At 40.9% G+C, this 26,682-nt stretch overlaps 1 protein-coding gene across 1 annotated transcript; it reads left to right on the top strand.

Annotated features, from left to right (window-relative positions):
- Positions 1-19,941: 19,941 nt before the first annotated feature.
- Positions 19,942-22,678, top strand: LOC100601334 (ret finger protein-like 3). The gene is made up of 2 exons (XM_030816168.1): positions 19,942-20,514; positions 22,065-22,678. The coding sequence occupies exons 1-2, from the start codon at positions 20,142-20,144 to the stop codon at positions 22,676-22,678; spliced, it is 987 nt and encodes a 328-aa protein (XP_030672028.1). The 5' UTR covers positions 19,942-20,141.
- Positions 22,679-26,682: the final 4,004 nt, after the last annotated feature.

The raw sequence follows: 26,682 nt of genomic DNA, 5'->3' as shown, positions 1-26,682 counted from the left end.
TTCCTATGCAACTTATTTAATGTAATTCTTGCCTGCAGGTTTTCTTGTTCATCCATCATCTATTTGCTCATAGTCAGCAAAGATCTATTTTAAATGCATTCTTCTTCCCCAAAGGTAATGATGATGATGACCATAGTAATGGTAATAATGTCAACATATTTCTATTCATTCATTCAACATATACTTATTTAAGTGCTCACTTAAATAAGCATGAGGCTGTAGCATTAGAATGCCCAGATTTGAATACTGGCTCTACCATTTGTGTGACCACAAGCAAGTTATTTATTCTCTCTGTGCTTCAGTTCTTTGTTGTAAAGATAAAATGGAATTATAGATCTGAAGTATTTAGAGCACTGCCTGGCACATAGGTAAGAGCTCAGTGAATGTTCTTTGTTATTATTTGCCAACCATAACAATCGGTAGTAGTGACACAGATAAATGCAGCATAGCTACAATTCAAATTAAATCATTATAATGAAAATGGAAGTGCATCCTTACCCTGACTGCTACATTGTTAAGCAAACATTACATGGGAATACCCAGCACAACTATTCTGCTTCTTGACTAGTGTCTCAAAATCAGAGTGGTGCTATAGAAGCTACCCTTAAATGAACCCTGCAAACTCTTTCAAACATCGGTTCTATCTGAAAACTAAAGATCCATGATATTGGGTAAAGGCAACCTCTAACAACTTGGCAGGCTGAGCTCATGTTGCAGGACTTCCTTAGTACCATAAATACTGGCCAAAGTCAGGAAAAATGTAATACACAGTCTTTTAGTTAAATGCATCTTTCTCTGCAATACCAGCTTTGCTCCTGGCCTTTATGCTGAGCTCAAAAGAAAGAAAAAAATACTTAAGGGATAAAAACAAAATGGAAAATTAAGGCAAGAGTGTTAAGTAAGAGACAATGTTCTACTGATTCACAGGGGTCTTATCAACCAGTGGCTGGGAGTTTCACAACCACACAGTAGGTAGGAGATTTGGCCTGGGGAGGTGAGAGGGTGGAGAGATAGAAAAAGGGGTAGGTGCAGAAAGAAAGAGAGAGAAAGAAAGAGAAACGAAACAAGTTGTAACACAGACCCTTGCATAAGGCTGGGAACCTCGAAATGCCATTCCATCTATGAAAAGGAGATAATATTTAACTATCCAGCTCAAGGAAGTTTGTATCTAACTGTAAGTGAGAAAATAAAGTTACCATAAGAAATGGAAATGCCAAGCCTGAAGCCTGTGTTGTAGGTGATCTAAATTCATTCACATTATTGCCATAATTTTTTAAAGTCCAAATAAGAAAAAAAGGCAAAATCTGTTTTGAAATTAGTGTCACCACAAGGATCTTATCAGCTACAAATTCAAAACCACTATGTAAGGATAGTTCCAAGACACATGGCCCTCCTACAAAAGAAACAGCATCATCCAAATATGAGTTTCCACTTAAGATTATAAACTAACAAAATAAATTATAATGAAGGAAATTCAGCAATAATGAGGAAAATTAGCATCTCACAAACTAGAAAAAAGAATTTATTTATATATGTGTTTATGTATATATATATATAATTAGAGACAAAAAGACAAAACAGAAATTATAAAGGGAGTATGAAAAAAGAATATGCATATTTTTAAAATAAATAATACTTTGAGGAATAAAAGATAGTCATTAAAATTGTAAACAGCATGGTACATTTAAATAGATTAGATACAGCTGAAAAGAGACTCAGTAAACTGGAAGATAAACATAAGGAAATAAAGTAGAGTTTAGAGCTTGTCACAGAAATTATGAGATATCTGAAAACAATAACATAAGAAGGTGCAAAGACATATCTTACAGGATGTTCAGAAAAGGAAAATTAGAAGATTCTAGTAGGAAGAAATAGAAAGATGGAGCATAGGCAATATTTGGCAAGACAATAGCTAAGAATTTCTCTGAGTGGAAAAAAGATGAAAAAGTACATTGAGTCCTGAGAAGAATAAATTAAAAACCAATACATATCTTAACACATCATGGTAAAACTTCTGAACAATAAAGACAAAGGTAAAACCTTAAAAGCAAGGAGAGGGGGAAAATATCCTACAAAATAATTATAATTAGATTGACAGTAGAGTCTCATAAAAAACAATTGAATTCAGAGAACTATGGAGAGACATTTTCAAACATTTTCAAAGTTCTTTTTTTTTTTTTTTTTTTTTTTTTTTGGAACAGAGTTTTGCTCTGTCACCAGGCTGGAGTACAGTGGTGCGATCTCTGCTCATTGCAACCTCCACCTCCCAGGTTCAAGCAATTCTCCTGCCTCAGCCTCCCTAGTAGCTGGGACTACAGGAGCGTGCCACCATGCCCAGCTAATTTTTGTATTTTTTTAGTAGAGATGGAGTTTCACCATGTCAGCCAGGATGGTCTCGATCTCTTGACCTGGTAATCCACCCACCTCAGCCTCCCAGAGTGCTGTGATTACAGGTGTGAGCCACAGCACCTGGCCTCAAAGTTCTCATGTAAAATAACTGCCACACTGAAATTTTGTGCCAGCTCTCTTATATTCAAGAGCAGTGGTGAGACATTGCTTTGGTGAGATTCCTAGAGTGATTATTTCTAAGTCTTGCCCTCACAGAGCAGGAGATTAGAAGGACCCTGAAAATCAGAGAAAAAAACAGTATTTATAAACCTAGAATTTGCATAAAGAAAACAAACATGTTTTTTTCTCCCAAGAAAAAGAAAGGAAGCCCAAAGCAGATAAGTTTGAGCTGATTTTAGATTCTTAATCCATTCCAACTTCTGAGAGAAAATCCCTTCTCAGAGATAGGTGGGGCTCATATTATGGGTGGGTTATTGGACTGGCCCATGCGGCCTTAATGGTGGACACACAGTTGTCTGCACTGGTCAGAAGAATTTTGAAATTGTCACAGATCTCTAAGAGCTTATAAATGGCTTACTAAAGGAAATAGGTAAGTTCCTAATAATTATAAAGCATGTGTGAGGTCAAAAAGAGACCATTCAGACCATCCATAGACACCTCTATGACCATCAAGAGAGCAGGTGTCCAACTCCTCATCATCTATAGTTCAGACTTAGATTGACATTCTAGGCCTTTCGCCATCATGTCCTATTGTAACTTTTCCAATATAATCTTTCAATTGTCCCAGAATTAACCCTCTCCTTCTCAAATGGACTCTTCTTTAACCTTTAAAAAAGTCATATTTTAATAGCTATGAATTAAATAAATATTGGTAAATACTGGTTGGTTGTTGGTTGATTTGTTGACTGTTTTAATAAACAAAAACAGTTCTTATGTCCTTATATCTTGGCATCTAATCTGTGCTAAACCACTGTTGACAAATAATAATAAACACAAGACTATACATTAAAAAGTGTAAATCTTCTCTATCAATCATGCAAGCCATGTGCCCTCAACTCTGGGTTGTGACAACTTTCATGGTATAGTACAGAACAGGAGTTTAGACAGAAGCTTTGGAGTCAGGTTCCTGAGCTGTAATTCTGATTCTCCAACTAGCTCTGTAACCAGGGGTAAGATATTTGATTCCTTTGTACTTTAATACCTAACTATAGAAATAAAATTATGACACATTTCATAGGGCACTTGAAAGAATTTAATAAAGCAATATGTGTAAAATTGAAATGTGTTTGATATATAGCACATGCTCAATATAAGTTAGCATAGGGTGCCATTATTTTTATTGGCATTTAAATCACACAGAAGAATGAAGAAACATCTACTATTCAATTTCTATGTTATTGCAGGTGAAGAGAAGGCATTTAAATGAAGATTTGGAGGGGACCATAAAACTTTTCCAACTTTCTATAATTCTACACTGACTCTCAAAATGTCGAGAAACTACAAAGACTAATCCAGGTCTTTTGATTCTCAGTCTACTACTCACTCCATTAATTCCACCACTTGTACAATCCAAGTCTCCTGGTTCCTCTCTAGCACTTTCATCACTTTACTTTTGCTATTAGAACTACAACTACTATTAGTACTCATACTACAACTATTGCTATTACTACTATTGCTACAACCATCATTAATTCTGCTGTTGTGCTCTCCTCTCTACTAGAAACCATTTATGAGGCATAACTTCTGCCAGACACCTTAATGGTATTATCTCTAATCATCACAACAATCCTGAAAGAATTGTATGTATGTCCCCATTTTACAGATGAGGAAATTGTTGACTTACTTGCTTACCATTCGCAGCCAGTTAGCAGAGGGGTCAGGATTCCAAACTAGATCCCTCTGCTTCCCAAGACCATGCATTTTCACTTTACCAGTCTGCCTCTCTGCCTAAAAGTTATTTGAACACAATAGAGCAGATTTTCACCAAAGTCTTACAGCTGTTTCTCTCAGCCTGCAAAACAGATTGCTCCCAGTTGCTAAGCCTAAAGATCTGTGCCAATTTGTCAAAATGCCCATGGCGTTTTAATGATTTAGAAAAGCACAGGCTGATGGCTTTTTCTACACACAGCAGATGGCTCTGTTCCAAGAACTATAACAGCATCAAAGTGAAGTGCACCTACTGATTTGCAATTTTTCCTGCAAGTGACAGGTCCATGGATGTGGACTTGCTGGGGGGCGGGGGGGGTGGGGAACCAATGGCAAGGATGAGTTCTGTCATGCTCATCCGCCAGGAGAAAGGGAGCAAAATATGACCAAGATAAAACTACCTCAGGGTGGGAATCTGGCAGAGGATGGACTGAAGGTTAGCTTAAAGTAAGTCTTTTCTTCCTTCTGGTATTTGGAAAGCCTTGACCCTTGAGCTTTCTTATTTTGGCTTTTGCATTCCAGCTCCTGGCCTGATTATTTTGATAAAGTGCATCCCTAAATGATGGTCTCACTGGAGTCTAGTTGACAGAAATGCAAAGCAGTAAAGAGGAGAAGAAAGCTATGCAGCATGGAAGCCACAGATAAATGAGGCCTATTCTCAAGGCAGGGTGAAAAATGGGAGAGTAATGGCAGCCATTTTGGAAGGTGCTTGACTTATATGGACTCATAAGTCTTTTAGAATCTGGAGTTAGTGCTTCAAAATGATGGAGAAAAATGAGAAAATGACTGCACACCAAATATAACCCATGTTTCCGGGGGCAGGGAGCAGGAGCCTGTGCTTACGCCTCTGTGGTATTTCTGTGCCCCATTCATCATCTGGCCTGGGGGATTCACGAACCCTGGAAAAGTCTGCAAATCTTCAAAGGTTGAATGTGCTTTGAATTCTAAATTATTTTAACTCATTCAAATTCTCATTTTACCAAGGGCTGCTAAACCTCATCAGGAGCTTGTTTTCTAAAGCAGGTACAGACATCTGAGCATGCAATGTAGCAAGGAGAAATTTCGAGTAGACTCTGGGGAGAGAGAGAACAGAATGAGTGTGGAGGAGAGGTAACTTCCGGGTATAGGAAGTTGTCTAAGTCAGGTTGTTAGCAGCCTAGGTGGTGTTGGTGTTAGTGTTGATGATGATAATGATGATGACAACGATGATGATACAATAATAGCAGCTACCACTAGTAAAGCATTTACTTTATGCCAAGCCTGTGCTAAGAACCTTTATATGTGACACGTGTCCTATGTCTACAGGTGTCATATGTTTCCTCCTTTCTCTTGTCCTCTCTCTGGCTTTCACCCCATTCCTTCTTTACTTGGCCTCCTTCCTCCCTTGTTTTTAGTCTAGGATCGAAAAGTCTAGGCTGTGGGGGGCCTCAGACCATGGAGAATGCATGATCAGCTTTCCTGGGATAGAGGTATGGTTGGGCAGATGAGAAAAGAGTTCCCAGAGAAGGGATGGGGGAGAGGGAACACCTAGCTTCAATGTTGGTGAAAGTCCCTAAGAAAAGGGCCTCGTAGTTTGAGACCCTGGAGATAATTTTCTTTGCTTTTTAGGGCTGCCATAACAAGGTACCACAAACTGGTAACCATCGGAAATTTATACATATCCTCATGACTCTGGAGGCTAGAAGTCCAAGATCAAGGTATTGACAAGATGAGTTTCTTGTAAGATCTCTCTGCTTGACTTGTAGATGGTGTTTTCTCTCTGCATCTTCAATTGGTTCTTCCTGCCATTCAGATTGGTGTGCCTGTGTTATACTAATTGTGAAATATTTTGAACACATCTTGCCCTATACTTCTGTATTACACTGCCTCCCATGAACCAAAATGTCCTACCAAATGCCTTCACCCTAGGAAATGCATTGCATCATTCAAGATAGGCTGCAGTAACAGCCTTCATATCCAGCAAATTAATCTACAAAAGTCTTGCTCATGTTACATATCCAGTGTGTGTCAGCAAGGAGTCTCTGCTCATCCAAATCACTCAGGGGCCTGGCAAATGAAGCCTTCATCTCACCATGTGCTTGCACAATGAAAATGCTTGCAAAATGAGACAATGGTATATTAAACACTGACTGTCAATGCTCCTTCAAGGAAGTGACATACATCATGCCCACTTACATTTCATTGGCCAATGTGAATCACATTGGCATATGCCTATCTTCAAAGGGAACAATCCTACCTGTCACATGTCTGGAAGGAAGAAAGTAGAAATGTTTGGTGATGAGCATTAATGACTGCCCCACATACCTAGCACTTAGTGACAAGACAAAAGAACCTGAGAATCCTAAATGTTTTGAGATTATGTTTCTGACACAGTGGATTTATAATAAAAAAGCAAGTTGTTGTTGTTGTTGTTGTTTTTGAGACGGAGTTTCACTCTTGTTGCCCAGGCTGGAGTGCAGTGGCGCTATCTCGGCTCACTGCAACCTCCACCTCCAGGGTTCAAGCGATTCTCCTACCTCAGCCTCCTGAGTAGCTGGGATCACTGGTGTGAGCCACCACGCCCAGCTAATTTTGTATTTTAAGTAGAGGTGGGTTTTCTCCACGGTGGCCAGGCTGGTCTTGAACTCCCCACCTCAGGTGATCCACCTGACTTGGCCTCCCAAAGTGCTGGGATTACAGGTGTGAGCCAGTACACCCTAAAAAAGCAAGTTCTAATAACATTAATTGTATTTTTTTTAAATCTGAGTTCCCCAGCTGGAATGTGTACATGCTACACCTAAACTATTTCATCAAATAATTACAAAAGCACTTTGAGATGAATATTTTGATTCCCATTTTACAGACAACAAAACTGAGCTATGAGAAATTAAATAACTTGCATGAGGACTCAAATAAATGGTACAGCTAAGATTTGGACCCCAGTCTACCTGACTCACTTCTAACTTGAAAACACATATTCTCATTTGTTTATTCATTCAACATTTCTTTATTGAGAATCAACTATGTGTCCAACACTGTTAGGAAGTTGCCAATAGTGCAGTAAGCAAGAGAGACAAGGTTTCTCCTGCATGCAGGTTAAATTTTGAGGGAAAGAGTAGGAAATCTGGAATAAAAACCAAGTAGATAAATACATAAACAAGAGAGTTTCAGATATCAATAAGTTCTATAATGAAAATAACATGGAGTTATACATTCGAGTGGCTATTTTGAGGAGGTAATATTTGCCCTCAGACCTGTATGTTAAGGAGCTTTCCATGTGAATGCTTGAGGGAAAAGTCATTTGGACAAAAGGAAGAGTTAGTTCCAAGGCCCCAAGTTTGGGACAAGCACGGTGCATTTAACAAACAAACGGATCTCTCATGTAGTTGCAAATGTTGGCTGAGGCTGTAGTCACATGAAGGCTCCATTAGACTGAATGTCCCAGGTATTTCAGGTGTATGGTTGGCAAGTGATGGTAGCTATTGTCTAGGAGCTTAACTGAGGCTCCATCTAAACACCATCTCCCTACATGTAGCCTCTCTGGGTGGCATGGACTTCTCATAGCAGGATGGCTTGGTTCCAAGAGGAGACGTCCAAGACCAAACATCCCAGGAGGCAAAAAGCAGAAACTAGCTCGAAACTGGCACAGAATCTCTCATACAATATTCTAGTGGTCAAAGCAATCACAAGAGCTGCTCAGATTCAAAGGAGTTATACTGGTTAGAAAATGTCCTCTAAAATTTATATCTGCCCAGAATGTTGGGATATGCCTTTATTTTATAGATTCTTTGCAGGTATAATTAAGATGAGATCATACTGGATTAGAGTGGTGCCTAAATCCAATAACTGGTATTCTTATAAGAGGAGATATACAGACACAGAGGGATGCAGGGAAGAAAGCCATGTGATGATGGAGGCAGAGACGAGTGATGCAACTTTAAGTCGAGGAATACCAAGGGTTGCCAACAACCACCACAGCTGGAGAGACGTATGGAATAGATCCCCCCTTAGATCCCCCAGAAGCAACCAACTCTGCTGACACCTTGACTTTGAACTTCTGACCTCCAGAACTGTGAGAGCATAGATTTCCATTGTTTTGAGCCTCCCAGTTTGCATGACAGCCCTAGGAAACGAATACATGAGTGGAGAAACACCCCAGCTGAGTGTGCTAAGGTTGCATTACAGAAGAATAAAACAGTGATGAGAGATAGTGGTGCCATCTTTGGAAAAGACAATCTGCTACAACTGTTTATATCCAAAAGCAATAATAGACTCAGTAGTTGTCAGTTTGGTTTCATTTTTCTTTGGAAATTCATATGTTCTGTTTCTGTTCATGACTGTGTGTATGTGTTCCTTGTGATAAGTCTCCCCAAATCTTCTTTGGGAAGTGCTGGAACATGAGCAAACCAACATTTTCCCCTGGGTTAGTATTACAGCTTACACCTCAACCTGCAAGTTTCATGATTTTTTCCGCCAGACTGAATTTCAAACACTTTCTCAGCAGGATGTAAACATTGAACTCAAGCTTTGACAATTTCTGAGCTCCTGCTGTGGCTGAGATCAAAGAATCATAATTAATCATGAAGGTGTTGGTGGATGCTGCTGCTCCTCTCCATTCTCCTTCCCACAAAGCATTAGGGCCAGTCTAGCCCAAACCTACCAGGAGACCACAGGAATTTAGAGTAGATGTGGCAGCTACCTCAGGGTCTGAAAAAATGGAGTCTGTCCCAATCATGGGAAAGAGAGACTTAAGTAAGTGTCCTGGGCCTTCTGAACATGCCTGTATAGGATAGGAGATTTAAGGCATGAAGCCTAAAGACCATTGAATCACTGGCATCCCATTGTCAAGTAAGACAGTGGATGTGGACAAGCTTTGAAATGTAACGAATATAAGAGAGTAGAGATCATCATGGGTGGTTAGAATTGGACCATAATGGTGTTTTAGTCCAACTCTTACCAAATCCTTCCACTACATCCCTCTGGAGATTATGCAGCTTGGCCTGAATTTCTTCACTGACAGGGAGCTCACTGCCATATGAACATATTAAGGATCCAGTTATCAATGGTGAGGAAATTTGCTATCTGTCCAGACAATTTATTAGCAAAATATCATGACTTTGCCATGCATGAGTGTAAGAATTAAACATGCATACTATATTTAAACCCTGATAAGTTTAAACATGCATGGTAAGAAACACAATTTGAGAAAGGAAATCTAAAATTAGTCCAAGATAATTAAACTCTGTGGTTTCCTGGTTCTCTCCTCTTAACCTAAAACCAAAACCAGAAAGACATGTAAATCCTGCTAAAGTTGACTTTACTAGGGAAAAAAAGAATATTTAAGGAAACGAATGTTTATGAGGTGATGTAATAAGAAGAATTACTCCCCCTGAAAAAAAACCTGCAACTAATACATTAAATCTAAAAGAACTATAAGTATATTTAAAATGAACAAAGTAATAAGAAATAGAAATGCTGTAACTGGCAAAAGGGTCTGGCTTCTCACCACTTGTGGAAAAAAAGTCAAAAATAATAACGAGTTGTGACAAAAGGGAGTGAGATTTCATTATCCATGCTAGCAGGGGAAGAGCAGAAAGCAATTCCACTCTTCAGGCAGGTGTGGGTTCCATCCTTGAAGTAATCTTTTGTTGGAAAGAGATATCCAGAGGTGCCTGGCCCCATCAAGATCTGACTCCTGAAGCTTCTAAGGAAATATATGACCAGATGAGATAGCATGGTCCACGCTTAATAAGCGCTTAGGTAAATGAATGTGCGTAAGGCACGGGAGTACAGTATGGTAAAGGAAACGGAGTGGAGGCTCACAGCACATTCAGAGGCTGCATTTTAAGATGAAAGGTAACATATATGTAGTTTGTCTCAAAGTTATATCTTGAGACCGGGATGGGGAAGAGAAAAGGGGACAAAAGAAAAAGGTTTTAAATGTAGTTTGAGGCTCAGCTGCTAAGCTGCTGGTTACAATAATAATAAATTGGAAACAACAACCAAAAAAGCTGTTCAGAGTTTTTAAAGGAGCAACAAATCTAACTTCAATTAATTAAAAACTCAGCAGTTAGGTTAAAATCAAATTAGATGCAGCTAGAGAGAGAATGAGTAAACCAGGAAAATTAGCCAGAATGCAACAAAAAGAGATAAAGAGAAAATATAAAATAGAAGTTAGAGACATAGAGGATAAAATGAGAGTGTCTGGAATATATCTTGAACCTGTAAGTGGCTAGCCAGAGAACCTCAAAAATTGACATAATTGCAAAGAAAAGTAATATATCTATAATCATAGGGCGTGATTTGACAATATCTGTCCTAGGAACTGATATATTTAGTATACCAAATATTAGTGGGAATCAGAACATTTAAACAATCTCATGAGCAAACTTAAGCTAACGGACAAAATAGAGAAATTTACCACCAAAGAAAATGCATTTGCTTGCTGGCTTATGTGAAATTATTGAAAAAATTGACCACAGAATAGCCCATAAGTAAAATCTCAGCAAGTACCAAAGAATAAATATTTTACAGTGCCATAAAATTAGAAATCAATAACAAGAATATAAAGCCACACTCACTTGGTAACTGAAAATACACATCTTTATAATTCGTAGTTTGAAGGAAAAATTACAACGGAATTAGCAAACATTTAGCATCATATAACAATGAAACCAGTACATACAGAACCCTTTATGACATTGCTGAAGTAGTGGTTCGTGGAAAATGTATAGCCTTAAATTCATATATTAAGAAATAAGGAACACTGAAAATAATTTAGGAAGTCGTTACGTTTAAGAAGATCAAAGAGAAATAACAGATTAAATCCAAAAGGAATAGAATGGAAGCAATAATAAAAGTAAGAGTCAAAATTAATAAAATAGAAAAAAATAAGATAAACCAAATCAAGGTTATCTTCAAAAAATGAATAAATTAAAACTTTGGCAAGATTAATCGCAAAAAGGAGAGAGAAGGCAAAAATTAACCTTATTACAAATGTAAAAAAAAAAAAACAAAAAACCTCAACAGACCTGCATATTTTATAAACCGTAATAGAATACTATGCTAAACATCATTATTTCTCTGTTCATGCTGGAATTTAAGGGGATGGGTACATACCTAGTGAAACTGCTGCATCAAGGCCTCGCGCGGTGGCTCACGCCTGTAATCCCAGCACTTTGGGAGGCCGAGGCAGGCGGATAACGAGGTCAGGAGATTGAGACCATCCCGGCTAACACGGTGAAACCCTGTCTCTACTAAAAATACAAAAAATCAGCTGGGCGAGGTGGCGGGCGCTTGTAATCCCAGCTACGCGGGAGGCTGACGCAGGAGAATGGCGTGAACCCCAGGGGGCGGAGCCTGCAGTGAGCCGAGATCGCGCCACTGCACTCCAGCCTGGGCGACAGTGAGACTCCATCTCAAAAAAAAAAAAAAAAAAGAAACTGCTGCATCAAAGAGTATATACACCGTCTACTTAAATACATATTGCCAACTTCTTTCCAAAGTAATTAGTGTAATTTACAGTACTACCGGGAAGACAGTGCCCACTTACACACAGGTTAGCCAGCATTTAGTATCAACAGATTTCTGTTGTTGTTGTCGTTGTTTGAAACCAAACGAGTTTGAAATGGTATGTCACAATGGTTTTAATTGCACTTTCGTGGTTATTAAGCTGATGATACTTCCATATGTTTCCTCTGTGAATTATCTTTTCACATCTTTTGCACCCCTTACTATTATATGCTTTGCATTTTCTTTTAGATTTGAAGAACCTCATTATAAACTCTAGCACTAATCTTAACGTCAGTTAAACACATAGCAAATATCTCCCGACGTGAGAGAATATATATTTGTAAGTCTTCTTGTGAACATATGTTTTCAATTCTAGGAAGCCAGATGCCTACGAGTGAAAAGCCTAGTCATCGTGGAGAAGTGCATTCAACTTCGTAAGAAACTGCCAAACCTTTATTGATAATGGTTGTATAAATTTTACATTACCACCAATAATGTTTGAGAGTTGCAGTTGCTTCACATCCTCACCAGCATTTTGTCTTGTCTGTCTTTTTTCCTTTGGTTATTCTAGTGGGCATAAGATATAATAGTATCTCTTGTGGTTTAATTTAAATTTCACTGAAGACTAATAACATTTGCATATTTCTAATTAATAAGCCTTTTTAAGTGACTTTTCAAGTCTTTGTTCATTTTTATTAGATATTTGCCTTATTATTGATTTGAAAAAATTATATTTATATGCTTATATTCTGGTTATAAGCCCTTTGTCATTATTTTCCAAAACACTATCCGGTTGTTTCTGTACCACTTTCCTTGCTCCTTTGAATTGACTTGGCGCCTTGGCCAAAAATCAATTGACCACACACATGTGGGTGCATCTCCAGACTACCACATTCCGTTTATCTATTTGTCTCTCCTTGTGTCAATAACACTCTGTCTTGATAATGGTAAGTTTTGAAATCAGGTTGTATAAGTCCTCCTAATTTTTCCTGGGTTTTCAATATTGCTTTGCTTTTTAAAAATTTTGTATTTTCATTTACATTTCAGAATAAACGTGTTAGTGGGATTTTGATTGGCATTGCACTGAACTCGTGGATCAATTTGGAGAGATTGGACATTCTTATATATGGATCCCATGGCCATCAACTTTAAGAACTCTTTCTCATCCATTACTAACTCAATCTAGGTTCAGATGCTATTTGTTTTCTGCTCAGTCTGTGTCTGAGCCCCTTATGCTCTTCATTTTTTCATCCAATTAAACTCAGCTTTGCATCAATACTATTTCTCGCTTTGGTGCCTCTTACCTCTCCTCTAATCACCAATCCACAACTTATCTCCAAATTCAGGGCTTGTCTCATTCTTCCCAGGGAAGTGCTGCTCAGTCTATCTACTTAGTATTATAATCTCTCTGGCTTGGTATCAAGGCATTCCCATTTCCAGCTTCCACGAGATGGCTCGGAGGGCATGCTGCCGGGTGTAGCTGCATGGTCAAGCTTCTTCATATCTCTCGCCTCACTGCTTAAACTCACTATTTTGTACTCCTGCTTCAGCTATAGGGAGCTACTGTTAGTTTCTTGAAGACATATGCTCTCTCTCTCTCACATCTGGACCTGAGCACATCCTGTTACTGCTAGTTGAAACAATGTGATCCCCAGGCACACCCCCTTAGCTTAGAAGCCTCCCCTGATTCTTCAAGTCTGGTTGAGTCACTTCTCTGTGCTCTCATGACAACAGTTCGCAATTCCTCGTTGCAGCACCTAGCTCATGATGCTCTTTGGAGGCAGAGACTGAGTCTTTCTCACTACTGAATTTCCAGCATTCATTACAGAGCCTGGCATATACAAAGCCCTCCATCATATGTATTAAGTGAATGGATAAATGAAAAAAAGTTATATATATATATTTATATATATGTATACGTACGTGTGTGTGTATGTATGTGTGTATATATATATATATAACAATGGAATACTATTCAGCCTTAGAAAGGTGGGGAATCCTGTCATTTAAGACAATATGGATAAACCTAGAGGACACTAAAGGCAAATACCACATATTCTCACTCACAAAATCTAAACAAGTTGAACTACTACAAGTAGAGAGTAGGATGATGGTTACCAAGGGCTGGGGGATGGGAGAGGATGGGGAAAGCAGAGCTGTCCATCAAAGGGTAGAAAGTTTCATTTAGATAAGAGGAATCTGCTTTAGGGATCTATTTCACAGAATGGTGACTATAATAAATAATAATGCATTACATAATTCAAAATTGCTAAAAGTAGATCTTAAATGTTTTCACCATAGAAAAATAAGTATGTGAGGTAGTTAATATGTTAACTAGTCTGATTTAATCATTTCATGTTGTAAACATATATCAAAACATCACATTGTGCCCCATAAATATATTTAAAATATTATTTTTTCAATTAAAAATAAAATTTTAAAGATAAAGAATGAATAGTAAGTAGACTGTCAGTATGTTCATAGAATGCTCTTAGCAGGTGGGAACCCTGAATCACTAATGACCTCAGGGCAGTTATGTACCTCTGGTGGAGGGAGGTGATTCATTCTGCTCTCAGAACTTGTTAAAAATATCCCTTAACCAAATTCAATTTATATGCTCCTATCAATCTTCTAGTCTTAATGCACTTCCCCAAGTAGACTTCTTCTTTTTTTTTTTTTTTTTTTTGAGACAGAGTCTCGCTCTGTCACCCAGGCTGGAGTTCAGTGGCACAATCTCGGCTCACTGCAAGCTCCGCCTCCCAGGTTCACGCCATTCTCCTGCCTCAGCCTCTCCGAGTAGCTGGGACTACAGGCGCCCGCCACCACACCCGGCTAATTTTTTATATTTTTAGTAGAGACGGGGTTTCACCGCGGTCTCGATCTCCTGACCTCGTGATTCGCCCACCTCGGCCTCCCAAAGTGCTGGGATTACAAGCGTGAGCCACCGCGCCCGGCCTTCCCCAAGTAGATTTCTTAAACTGGAACAGAAATGTGTTGGCTGAGTGATACATTCTCAGTCTATTGCTAGATAGACTGAGAATTGCACACTGTAAATGAGTATGTTGGCTCTGTACTTTTTAAAGCTATTTTACATAATTCTGGTTGATATGGACACAATCTCAGCACTCCTGTTGGGAACTAACAGAACTAAGCTTTTCTTTCCCTTTTTTTCATACATATGTTATCCAAGGAGAACAATTTTTATTTATGTTTTTCTCACAGGGTCTTGAGGATGCTCAATTAACATAGTTGAGTTGAGCAGTTAATGAAACTGAGAACTAAACTCTAGGGACATGTATGAGTTTGCTAGGGCTGCTGTAACAAAGTACCACAACTGGTGGCATATCAACAGAAAAGTATTATCTCATAATTCTGGAGCCTAGAAGTCTGAGATGTCACATAGGTTTGGTTACATTTGAAGACTGTGAAGAACGGCCTGTCCCATGTTTCTACACCAGCTTCTGGTGGTTTGCTGGCAATCTTTGACATTTTTGCCTAGTACAAGCATCACCTCCATCTCTGCCTTCCTCTCCACATGGCATTTTCCCTGTGTGTGTGTCTATTTGTCTGAATTACCCCTTTCTATAAGGACATCAGTCACATTGGATTGATTGCTCACCTTTCTCCAGGATGACCTCATCTAAACTCATCTAATTCCATCTGCAATGACTCCATTTACAAATAGTCACATTCTGAGGTAGCAAGGGTTAGGACTTCAACATATGAATTTGCATGGGGGGCAGGAGAGCTAATTCAACCCATAACAAGACAGAATTAACAATAACCATTGAAAACTTTAAATAAACCTTTATATCAAAACATAATTTTAAGTAAAACTTTAGATATAATTTATATATATTTTAAGTGTACAGTTTGATGCGTTTTGACACATGTACACATCTATTTAACTTCTACCACTGTCAAGATATAAAACATTTATCACCCCAGAAAGTTCCTTTGCTTCTCTTTTTAATCAATATTCCCCACCCCAATCACCATTCTGACAACCACTTATTTGATTTCTGTCACCAATTATTAGTTTTGTCTATTCTAGAACATCAGATATTCCTTGGAATTATATACTTTGTATTCTTTAGTGTCAGGCATTTTTTCTGTAAACGTAATGCCTGTGATACACATTTTATATGTATCAGTAATTTTTTCCTTTTATTGCTGAGTAGTATTTCACTTCATGAATATACCAACATTTCTCTATCCATTCATTTGTTGTTGGACAGTTGGGTTGTTTCCAGTTTCAGGCTTTCCTGAATAGGAAAAGGCCTTCTATGAGCATTCATGTGCTAATATTTTTTGTGGGCATATGTTCTTATTTCTTTTGGATAAATATTTAGACACGAAAGTGTTGAGTCATGCATAAAGAGTTTTCAGGTCACCTTTTTTTATTCTGAAAGTAGTAAAATCAGCCAAGCACTTCATTGGCATTAGGGACTACCCATGAAGCCCATTCTTAATAAAAGTCCTGAAACCCACTCCAGGCAAATGTGTAGGTATCATCATTCCAATAGTAAATAATGTGGTCATTTCACTTTGTGTGGTGGTTTATGGTTTTTGTTTTGTTTTGTTTTGTTTTTCTTTTTGTTTTTGAGACAGAGTCTTGCTCTGTCACCCAGGCTGGAGTGCAGTGGTGCAGTCTCGGCTCACTGCAAGCTCTGCCTCCCGGGTTCATGCCATTCTCCTGCCTCAGCCTCCCAAGTAGCTGGGACTACAGGTGCCTGCCACCAAGCCTGGCTAATTTTTTTGCATTTTTAGTAGAGACGGGGTTTCACCATGTTAATTAGGATGGTCTCGATCTCCTGACCTCATGATCCACCCGCCTCAGCCTCCCAAAGTGCTGGGATTACAGGCATGAGCCACCATGCCTGGCCTATAGTTTTTAAAGTCTTTTCATATTCATTGTCTAGTTCAATTATTGTCACAAATTCTAAAAAGCTAAGCAAAGATGACCATTCCCATTGTGCAGATGAGGAAACTGAGTCTCAAAGAGGCTAAGCAACTATTTAGAAGAGAGATGAAACATGAATCCAAGCCTCTGACTCATCATTTTGTGCTCCCTGAATGCCATTCTTTAGCCCCATTTTATCCAAACTTCAGCTTCTTTGGATCAAAGTGCAAGGGAGTCCCTGCAAGAAGCACTTTGCAAGACAACCTAAGCCCCTTTGAACATGAGCACCAGATCTGCTTTTAGGGATCTTCAAAGAAAATATATACACTAGTCTCTGTAGGCAGTTAGAAATCAACTATGCCATCTGTCATCATCTTGACCTGCCACAACTAAGGATCTTTAACTGATGGTGTAAATCATCGTGTCTAAAATCTGATCCAGTCATGAAATAATTAGAAGAAAGGATGCTGAAGTGGTGGAGCTCTTAGTGATCACCAGGATGCTTCTAATCATGGAGCGTATGTAAGGGGGGGAGGGGAAGTGGATAACAACTCCAAAAACTTGAACAGTGGCAAAAACAACAGCCCCTGTGCTCAAAATGCCCCACCAAGTCTTCATACAAGGAGACTTCAAAAAGTTTGTGGAAAAATAAAATTAAAAGATAAAAATAAAAATTTTATTTCTCAACATAAGCTCCATCAGGTTCAAGACACTTTTGTAAGCAATGATACCAGCCATTTAGTCCATTCCTAGAGAACTGAGGTTCCTGGGAATTTAACTATGTCAATGCCACCTTTTCTCATTATTAACTAAACTGAATGCCCTTTAAAGATTTTTTAAGATTAGGAAACAAAAGGAAGTCAGAAGGAGCCAAATCAGGACTTCAAGGTGGTTGCCTAATGATTTCTCATTGAAACACTTGCAAAATTGCCCTTGATGAGAGGAATGATCAAGAGCACTGTTGTGTTGGAGAAGGACTTTCTCGTGGCACTTTCCTGGGTGTTTTTCTGCTAAAATTTTGGCTCTTTCAAAACACTCCCATAATAAGCAGATATGATCACTCTTTGGTCTTCCAAAATTCAACAAGCAAAGTGCCTTGAGCATCTCAAAAAACTGTTGCCAAGATATTTGCTCTTGAATGATCTGCTTTTGCTTTGACTGGACCATTTCTACCTCTTGGTAGCCATCAGTTTGATTGTGCTTTGTCTTCAGGATTGTACTGGTGAAGCCATGTTTCATCTCCTTACTGTTTAAAAAAATGCCTCAGGATCTTGATCCTATTTAAAACGTCTTTTGAAAGCTCTGCTCTTGGCTGGGCATGGGGGCTCATGCCTGTAACCCCAGCACTTTGGAGGCTGAGGCACACAGATCACCTGAGGTCTGGAGTTTGAGACCAGCCTGGCTAACACAATGAAACCTTGTCTCCATAAGAAAAATACAAAAATAGCCAGGCCTGTAGTCCCAGCTACTTGGGAGGCTGAGGCAAGAGAATTGCTTGAACCTAGGAGGCAGAGGTTGCAGTGAACTAAGATTGTGGGTGACAGAGCAAGACTCCACTCAAAAAAAATTTTTTTAAAAAAAGAAAGAAAGCTCTACTCTTGTCTGCAGCTGATCTTGTCTGTGCAACAGTTTTGATAGCCATCAAGTGGAAAGTTTGCTCAACTGTAATTTTTCCATCAGAATTGTGTAAGCTGAACAAGTTGAGACATCTATGGCATTGGCTATTGTTTTGGTCAGGCTGGTCTCGAATTGGCTATTGTTTCTGCTGTTATTCATCAGTCCTATTCAATGAGGGCACCAACAAAATGAATCTTTTCCTTGCAAATTGATGTGGATGTTCTGCCACTGCAGGCTTCATCTTCAACATAGTCTCATTACATAAAATAAATAAAAATTACCTAGAATTTCCTCCATGGGATGCCTGCCCTTATTACCTTTGAGTCTGATGTATATGAATTTAAACCATTTTGTAAAATTGCAAATCCAATCATACTTAATACTTTAGGATTCCAAGCAAAGCTTGAAGCCTACAACATATTACAGGAATTATCTTTACTGACAACTGATGGAAACATCTCTAAAATAAGTTTTGAAGTTAGTACATTAAGCCTAATTTAATATAAAGGCAATTTAATCTTACCTTCATATGAAAGAAAAATGCGCTGTCAGGATGAAGGATTTACTGAAGTTATAATTAACTGGAGATATGTCACCAGTAAAAACCTAATTCCCTGTTATAATTAAATCAAAGCGTCATCAGGTTAGAGGGTGTGGAAGGGCGTCACCCAGTGGGAGGTGGGAATCTCACCAATAAAAGGCCCTCGTGTGCCCCTTCTCCACAAGACCTGAGCTCCCAGTGGAAGCAGCAGGAGGACAGAGGAGCTTCCAGCAGAAGAGGTGAGCCCATGCCTGTGTGTGTGTTTTTCCTCCTTAGATGCCTAGAAATGGGGGGTTATGACTTGGGGGATGAATGAGAGAAATTCCTAATTAATGAATTCAACAAAGGCTGTCTGAGTGCTGCCTCAGAGTTGAAAACCAGTCACCCTGGATCCCCAGTCTAGGAGTGGTGGCAGTCAATTTGGTATTCATTTCGAAGGCTGGAGAAGGATGTGATTTTTTTTTTTTTTTTTTTTTTTTTTTTTTTTTTTTTTGTGAGACAGGGTCTTAACTCAGTTGTCCAGGTTGGAGTGACCTGGTGTGATCTCTGCTGTCTGCTAATTTTTGTATTATTTGTAGAGACGGGGTTTTCCTGTGTTGCCCAGACTGGTCTCAAACTCCTCGGCTCAAGGGATCTTCCTGCCTTGGCCTCGCAAAGTGCTGGGATTACAGATGTGAGCTACTGCATCCAGCCCCTCTTTTTTTTTTTTTTTTTGAGATAGTGTCTCACTCTGTTGCCCAGGCTGGAGTGCAATGGCACAATCTCGGCTCACTGCAACCTCTGCCTCCCAGGTTCAAGCGATTCTCCTGCCAAAGCCTCCCAAGTGTCTGGGATTACAGGCATCTGCCACCACGGCTGGCTAATTCTTTTGTATTTTCAGTAGAGATGGGGTTTCCCCATGTTGGTCAGGCTGGTCTCAAACTTTTGATGACCTCAGATGATCCACCCACCTCGGCCTCCCAAAGTGCTGGACAGGCATGAGCCACCGCGCCCAGCCTCCCAGCCCCTAATTGTTATGTTCATCAATCAATCTCTTGCTCGGGCTCCCCTAGGAGGAGGTGAAATGACCCCAGCTCGCTGCTCCTCATATGGGTGCTGCCACGTCACTGGCTCAGGCTCAGCTGCTGGGTCACCAGGAGAATGGACCCTTCCTCCACCTCAGCTCAGAGCACAGTGATGATTCGTGACTTTCTTTCCCAATAGAACTTCAAATCTCTGAAGACGGGGGGTGGGGGGATGGGGGGATGTGCTTGAGTGTTTGTACTCATAGTCTTGTTCTAGGAATGACAAAGCTGGAACACAATACCTCTATGCATGAAAAGGCTGTCACTTGTCACAACTAACAGGCTTTCACCTCACGGAAATTTTCTTCCCTTGTGCACTTTTCCCCTGGCAGTGGACATGGCTGCACTCTTCCAAGAAGCAAGCAGCTGTCCGGTCTGCTCACACTATCTAGAGAAACCAATGTCCCTGGAGTGTGGATGCGCCGTCTGCCTCAAGTGCATCAATTCACTGCAGAAGGAGCCCCACGGGCAGGATCTACTTTGCTGTTGCTGTTCCATGGTCTCTCAGAGGAACAAAATCAGGCCCAATCGGCACCTAGAGAGGCTGGTTTCCCACATCAAGGAACTGGAGCCCAAGCTGAAGAAGATTCTACAGATGAACCCAAGGATGCGGAAGTTCCAAGGTAAAGAATCTGTATCCCCTGCCCCCTTCCCACGACCAGACAAGGGAAAATCATTTGTGCAATTGGCCCCTCATTCCATATGTGGATTAGCTGCTGTCTGGCACCTAAAATTGAGATGCTTCTTCCTCAGATTCTCAGCTCTGACAACACACAGAATCACCTGGTGATATCAGAAACAAAAACAAATAAAAACCCAATGTCTATGTCATGGGTTAGACAAGGGATTCTCTAAACTTAGTGTGCTCAGATTACCTGGGGATTTTGTTAAAATGCAGATTCTTAACTGGGAAGTCTCAGGATTGATCCCACTGGCTTAGGGATTTTGCTGAGTAGCAAAAACATAGAGCAACTGAATTTGAATTTCTCTCTAGCAAAGATTCCCAGGACTCTGACATTAAAATGGGCCTGGTAATTCTAATGCACAGTGAATATTGGCACCCATTGTACCAAACAACCTCACCCCAGGGTTGGGAAGAGTTTGGAATGGAGCACCTATGGTGTTTGTTTCTGTGAGTGTGGGGAGAGTTTCAGACAGTGGTCTCATCCCCCTGCGCCATGGGCTTCAACAGTGGTCCTGGCTACAGAAAATACTATCCGTCTCCATAACTGTGGTGAAAAGGGACATTTACATGAAGAGATTATGGTCAGCCTGGGCACAGAATTACACCTATAAATGGTGGTGGGCCACTATGATGTCCCCAACACTGGTAGCTTCTGCCCTGACACCCATGATCTCTACTCATCCACCTACCCATAGCATTCAGTGTCTCTGCTGAAATATGGAGGACAGATTCACCCTGCCCAAGTCATGTTTGGAACCGTCTTCCTCCTTCCTTATCCATGTCCATTCATTTCATTCCCTAATTCACCATCAAACAGCAATCAATCTCTTCAAGTCTTACTGTAATCTATAAAATCTATATTGGTGATCATATCAGTTTTTTGACTTAAAGGATCATATGTTCTGTAGATTTTTTTTTTTTCAGAATGTTCTGGACAATTAATTTTCTCTAGGCCAGATCACATTGCCTCGTTCCTCTGTCATCACATTGTCAGCTGCAAAGATACCGCATCTGCTGTCAGAACTGTGCACAATTAATTTGTTTACAAACATGGAAAACAAAGGCCTGGAATCATACTCTAGATATTATTTAAATTGAAGCAAAAAAATGTGGAAACAAACATCATTTAATATCGACCACTTGCATTGTCTTATCATTTATTTGTTCATGCATCAAGGTGGTAGAAAGGGGGTCATGGTGTCTGCCTTCAGAGACCCTCCACTCTAAATGAAGAAAAGGCCAATGAAGCAAACACGTGACATAAAGTAAAATAAGAATTGCTACTGTGAGTAAGAGTCACTTATTGCCACAAAGCATACCTATGAGAATTTGAACTAGTCAGGGAAGTTACCTCATGAAGTTTGGATTTTGGGGAAAGAAGAGAATTAAAGAAACTACAGTCAAGAGATATTTGGGCCTTTGAAGTAGAGGAGAGGTATGGGGCTGGCTTCTGTCCATTTGCTGAGCAACTTTTTCTCCTTTTCACAGTGGATATGACCTTGGATGCTGACACAGCCAACAACTTCCTCCTCATTTCTGATGACCTCAGGAGCGTCCAAAGTGGGCGCATCAGACAGAATCGGCAAGACCTTGCCGAGAGATTTGACTTTTCCATTTGTGTCCTGGGCTCCCCTCGCTTTACCTGTGGCCGCCACTACTGGGAGGTGGACGTGGGAACAAGCACAGAATGGGACCTGGGAGTCTGCAGAGAATCTGTTCACCGCAAAGGGAGGATCCAGCTGACCACAGAGCGTGGATTCTGGACTGTGAGTCTGAGGGATGGAAGCCGCCTCTCTGCCAGCACGGTGCCCCTGACTTTCCTCTTCGTGGACCGCAAGTTACAGCGAGTGGGGATTTTTCTGGACATGGGCATGCAGAACGTTTCTTTTTTTGATGCTGAAGGTGGTTCCCATGTCTATACATTCAGGAGCGTCTCTGCTGAGGAGCCACTGCGCCCATTTTTGGCTCCTTCAATTCCACCTAATGGTGATCAGGGTGTCTTGAGCATCTGTCCTGTGATGAACTCAGGCACTACTGATGCTCCAATCCATCCTGGGGAGGCCAAACAAACCCCCACTGCAAAAAAACAAAAAATAGGGTAAGAAAATTACTTGGGTTGGGGGCCAGGCGCGGTGGCTCACGCCTATAATCCCAGCACTTTGGGAGGCCGAGGTGGGCCTGACAAGGTCAGGAGATCGAGACAATCCTGGCTAACACGGTGAAACCCCGTCTCTACTAAAAATACAAAAAATTAGCCAGGTGCAGTGGCGGGCGCCTGTAGTCCCAGCTACTCGGGAGGCTGAGGCAGGAGAATGGCGTGAACCCAGGAGGCAGAGCTTGCAGTGAGCCGAGATCGCACCACTGCACTCTGGTCTGGGCTAAAGAGCAAGACTCCGTCTCAAAAAAAAAAAACAAAACAAAACAGAAAATTACTTGGGTGGGTAGACTTAGGAACGCTCTACTTGGTAAAAGCATTATACAAAGTCACGGGAGAAAAATATGGGACATTTCTTGATTGTACTTAATCTAATTTGATTAGATTATAAATTGAGTCCTAAGTATTAATTATTGCCACCATCAAACTCATTGAGTCTTATGGTTCACATCTTGTTCCCTATAGAAATGTCCTGTATTCTGGGATCAATTTCCAAATGCTTTACTTTTTTATTTCTGTAAGTTCAAATTAATGTATTATAGAAGTTATGAGTTAAACATTGGAATATCACCTAATGGATTATGTGATTTTCTTTCCTCAGCCCCCTAAGTAGCTAGGATTACAGGCACCCAACACTAACCCCAGCTAATTTTTTGTATTTTTAGTAGAGATAGGGTTTCACTATGTTGGCCAGGCTGGTCTCGAACTCCTGATCTCAGGTGATCCACCCACCTTGGCCTCCCAAAGTGCTGGGATTAAATGCATGAGCCACCACACCCAGCCAGTTCCATGGATCTTGAGGGGTCCTTCCCAGCCTCACTTTCTCATTAGCCCTGTTAGTGGTGGTGCATGGTTTTGCAGGGCAGAGAGCATCAGGAACATGCATATGATGTCAGATCAGAAACTGTAGTGATTGCTGTACTCATTGTTGTTATTGAATGCATGCACCCAGGTGTGTTTGTGCCATTCCCGCTTCCAGGAACACTTGATTCCATCACCTGGAAAAATCTAGGTGATACAGTTTGGCTCTGTGTCCCCACCCAACTCTCATCTCGATTTGTAATCCCTATAGTTCAAGGGAGGGAGGTGATTGGATCATAAGGACAGTTTCCCTCATGCTGTTCTCATGATAATGAGTGAGTTATCAGAGATTTGATGGCTTTCTAAGTGTTTGGAAGTTCCTGTCACTCTACTCTCTCCTGCCAACTTGTGAAGAAGATGCCTGCTTCCCTTTCTGCCATGATTGTAAGTTTCCTGAGGCCTCCCCAGCCATGTGGAAACTGAGTCAATTAAACCTCTTTATTTTATTTTATTTTGAGACAGAGTTTCACTCTTGTTGCCCAGCCTGGAGTGCCGTGGTGCAATCTCGGCTCACTGCAACCTCCATTTCCTGGGTTCAAGCAATTCTCCTGCCTCAGCCTCCCGAGTAGCTGGGACTACAGGCGTGTGCCACCACACGTGGCTAATTTTTTGTATTTTTAGTAGAGACGGGGTTTCACTGTGTTGGCCAGGCTAGTCTCGAACTCCTGACCTCAAGTGATCTACCTGCCTCAGCCTCCCAAAGTGCAGGGATTATAGGTGTGAGCCATTGTGCCTGGCCAAACGTCTTTCTTTTATAAATTACCCAGTCTCAGGGAAGTTCTTTATAGTAGGATGAAAATGGACTAATACACTAGGTCATCCAAAGTCCAAATCAGGCAATCTCTGAGAAACCCACCAGATCGTTCCTGTAGCACTGTCACCAGCGTGGGGATTCCATGGCACCCTGGGGTGCTTAACTCCAGCCTCATGCCCTCTTTCCTTGTCTATCTTTCTTTTTGAGACTGTGGTGACTGGACTGTGGGTTTCTCAAGCACATCATATTCCCAGTGCCCTGTGCAAGGCCTGAACTCAAATAAGCCTAGGCTTGTTAAATACTATTTATGGGAGGCCACTGACTTGGACTGAGCTCCTGTGCTGGGCCCCAACAGATCAAACCCAAATGGAGTCACTCATGCTTAAGTTCCGTGTCTTCAAATAGAAACTAAGTTGTTGATTTGACCTTCCAAGGAATCAGAAGAGAGATGATAGCCAAATCCCCAAACAAGCCAGTTTTAGCCAGCATAAGAAAGTCCTCTCTGCTTTAACCCTTACAAGGAAGGAAACCTGACGCTAACCAGCAACCCCTTTTTTTTTTTTTTTTTTTTTTAGATGGAGTCTCGCTCTCTCACCTAGGCTGGACTGCAGTGGCGCCATCTCGGCTCACTGCAACTTCCACCTCCCAGGTTCAAGGGGTTCTCCTGTCACAGCCTCCTGAGTAGCTGGGACTACAGGTGCATGCCACCACGCCCAGCTAATTTTTTGTATTTTTACTAGAGACAGGGTTTCACCATGTTGGCCAGGATGGTCTCGGTCTCCTGACTTCATGATCCACCTGCCTCAGCCTCCCAAAGTGCTAGGATTACAGGCGTGAGCCACCACGCCCAGCCAACCAGCCCCGCTTTTTCTATTATGCCGTTCCCTTGTTCCTGTTCAGGCTACCTTATGAAAATTGACTGTGCTGCCATGCCCAGTGGAGCGCCTTTTCCAAATCTCTAGATGAAATGCTACCTGATTTATGAATCACTAATAAAAGCCAATTTAATCTTTACATTGGTTGAAATTTTGTTTGTGAACAGACCTCACCATGAAAGTAATAGGAAGCCAATAGCTGTTTTTAAATGGACACGACACATGCTGGTACTTGCTGTGTTAGTGAACATTGTTCTAAGTACAGTGATGTGTCACTTAACAATGGGGATGCATTATGAGAAATGCGTTATTAGCTTCATCATTGTGGGAACATCTCAGAGTGCACTTACACCAACCTAGATGGGACGGCCTACTACACACCTGGGCCACACGGTGCAGCCTATTTATTGCTCCTGGGCTACAGACCTGTGCAGTAGGTGACAGTCTGAATACTGCAGGCAACTGTGACACAACAGTATTTGTGTAGCTAAACATCTAAACAAAAAAGGCACAGTAAAAATACAGTATAAAATATATAAAAAGGTACACTTGTATAGGACGGATCCATTATAACTTTATGAAATGATCATGTATAATGGGATGAACTACCATTGTATATGAGGTCTATCCTCTGCTGAAAGATCCTTACAGGGCACGTGACTGTATTATAAACAATGGCAACGGGGATAACAGTGAAGTGGCTGCTCCAGTAATATTTAATAGACATTTGTGTAGAGCATCTTATGCACCTGACTGTTCTAAAATGTTTATAAATGTTAACTCATTTACTACTCGGAACAACACTGGAGGTAGACTCTGCTGTTATCTGCACTTTTTTTTTTTTTAAAGGCAGGGTCTTGTTCTGCCACCCAGGCTGGAGTGCAGTGGTGCAATCACAGTTCATTGCAGCCTTGACCACCGGGGCCCTCAAAGGATCCTGTCACATCAGCCTCTTGAGCCCTGGTGTTAGCTGGGATCACAGGTGTGTGCCACCATGACCAGCTAATATTTTGACTTTTTGTAAAGGAGAGGACTCACTATGTTGCCCAGGGTGGTCTTGAACTCCGGGGCTCAAGGGATCCTCCCACCTCAGCCTCCCAAAGTGCTGGGATTACAGGTGTGAGCCACCATGCCCAGCCTTATTACCTGCACTTTGAAGAAGAGGAGACAGTGACTCAGAGGGGCTCTTGTGCAGGTCTTGCAATGGGAAGATATGCCACTGAGGAGGAAGTGGCTGGAGGACTTCAGCACATCGACAGATCCAAATGACAGCCATGCAGCAGCGAGAGCCTGGAAAATCCAAGAGTAGAGGACATCTCGTACCCCACCCCATGAGTTAGCTTTACCCTGATTCCACAGCCAGACACAGACAGTACAAGAAAAGAGAACTGCAGACATTTGTCTGTCAGTGGGTGAGGACAAGGGCCAGGGAAAGCATGTCTGTGGGCGCATGTGTGTTAG

Source organism: Nomascus leucogenys, chromosome 7b (genome assembly GCF_006542625.1).
Source record: "Nomascus leucogenys isolate Asia chromosome 7b, Asia_NLE_v1, whole genome shotgun sequence".
Classification (NCBI taxonomy): Eukaryota; Metazoa; Chordata; class Mammalia; order Primates; family Hylobatidae; genus Nomascus; species Nomascus leucogenys.
The sequence above is the reverse complement of the archived record's forward strand: the minus strand, read 5'-3'. Positions and strand labels throughout refer to the sequence as shown.

Excerpts from the sequence above, each read along its gene's own strand:
- LOC100601334 (XM_030816168.1), top strand. The coding sequence starts at position 20,142 with ATGAAAAGGCTGTCACTTGTCACAACTAACAGGCTTTCACCTCACGGA. Across the intron at positions 20,515-22,064 it reads AAGGATGCGGAAGTTCCAAG|TGGATATGACCTTGGATGCT; the intron begins GTAAAGAATCTG and ends TCCTTTTCACAG.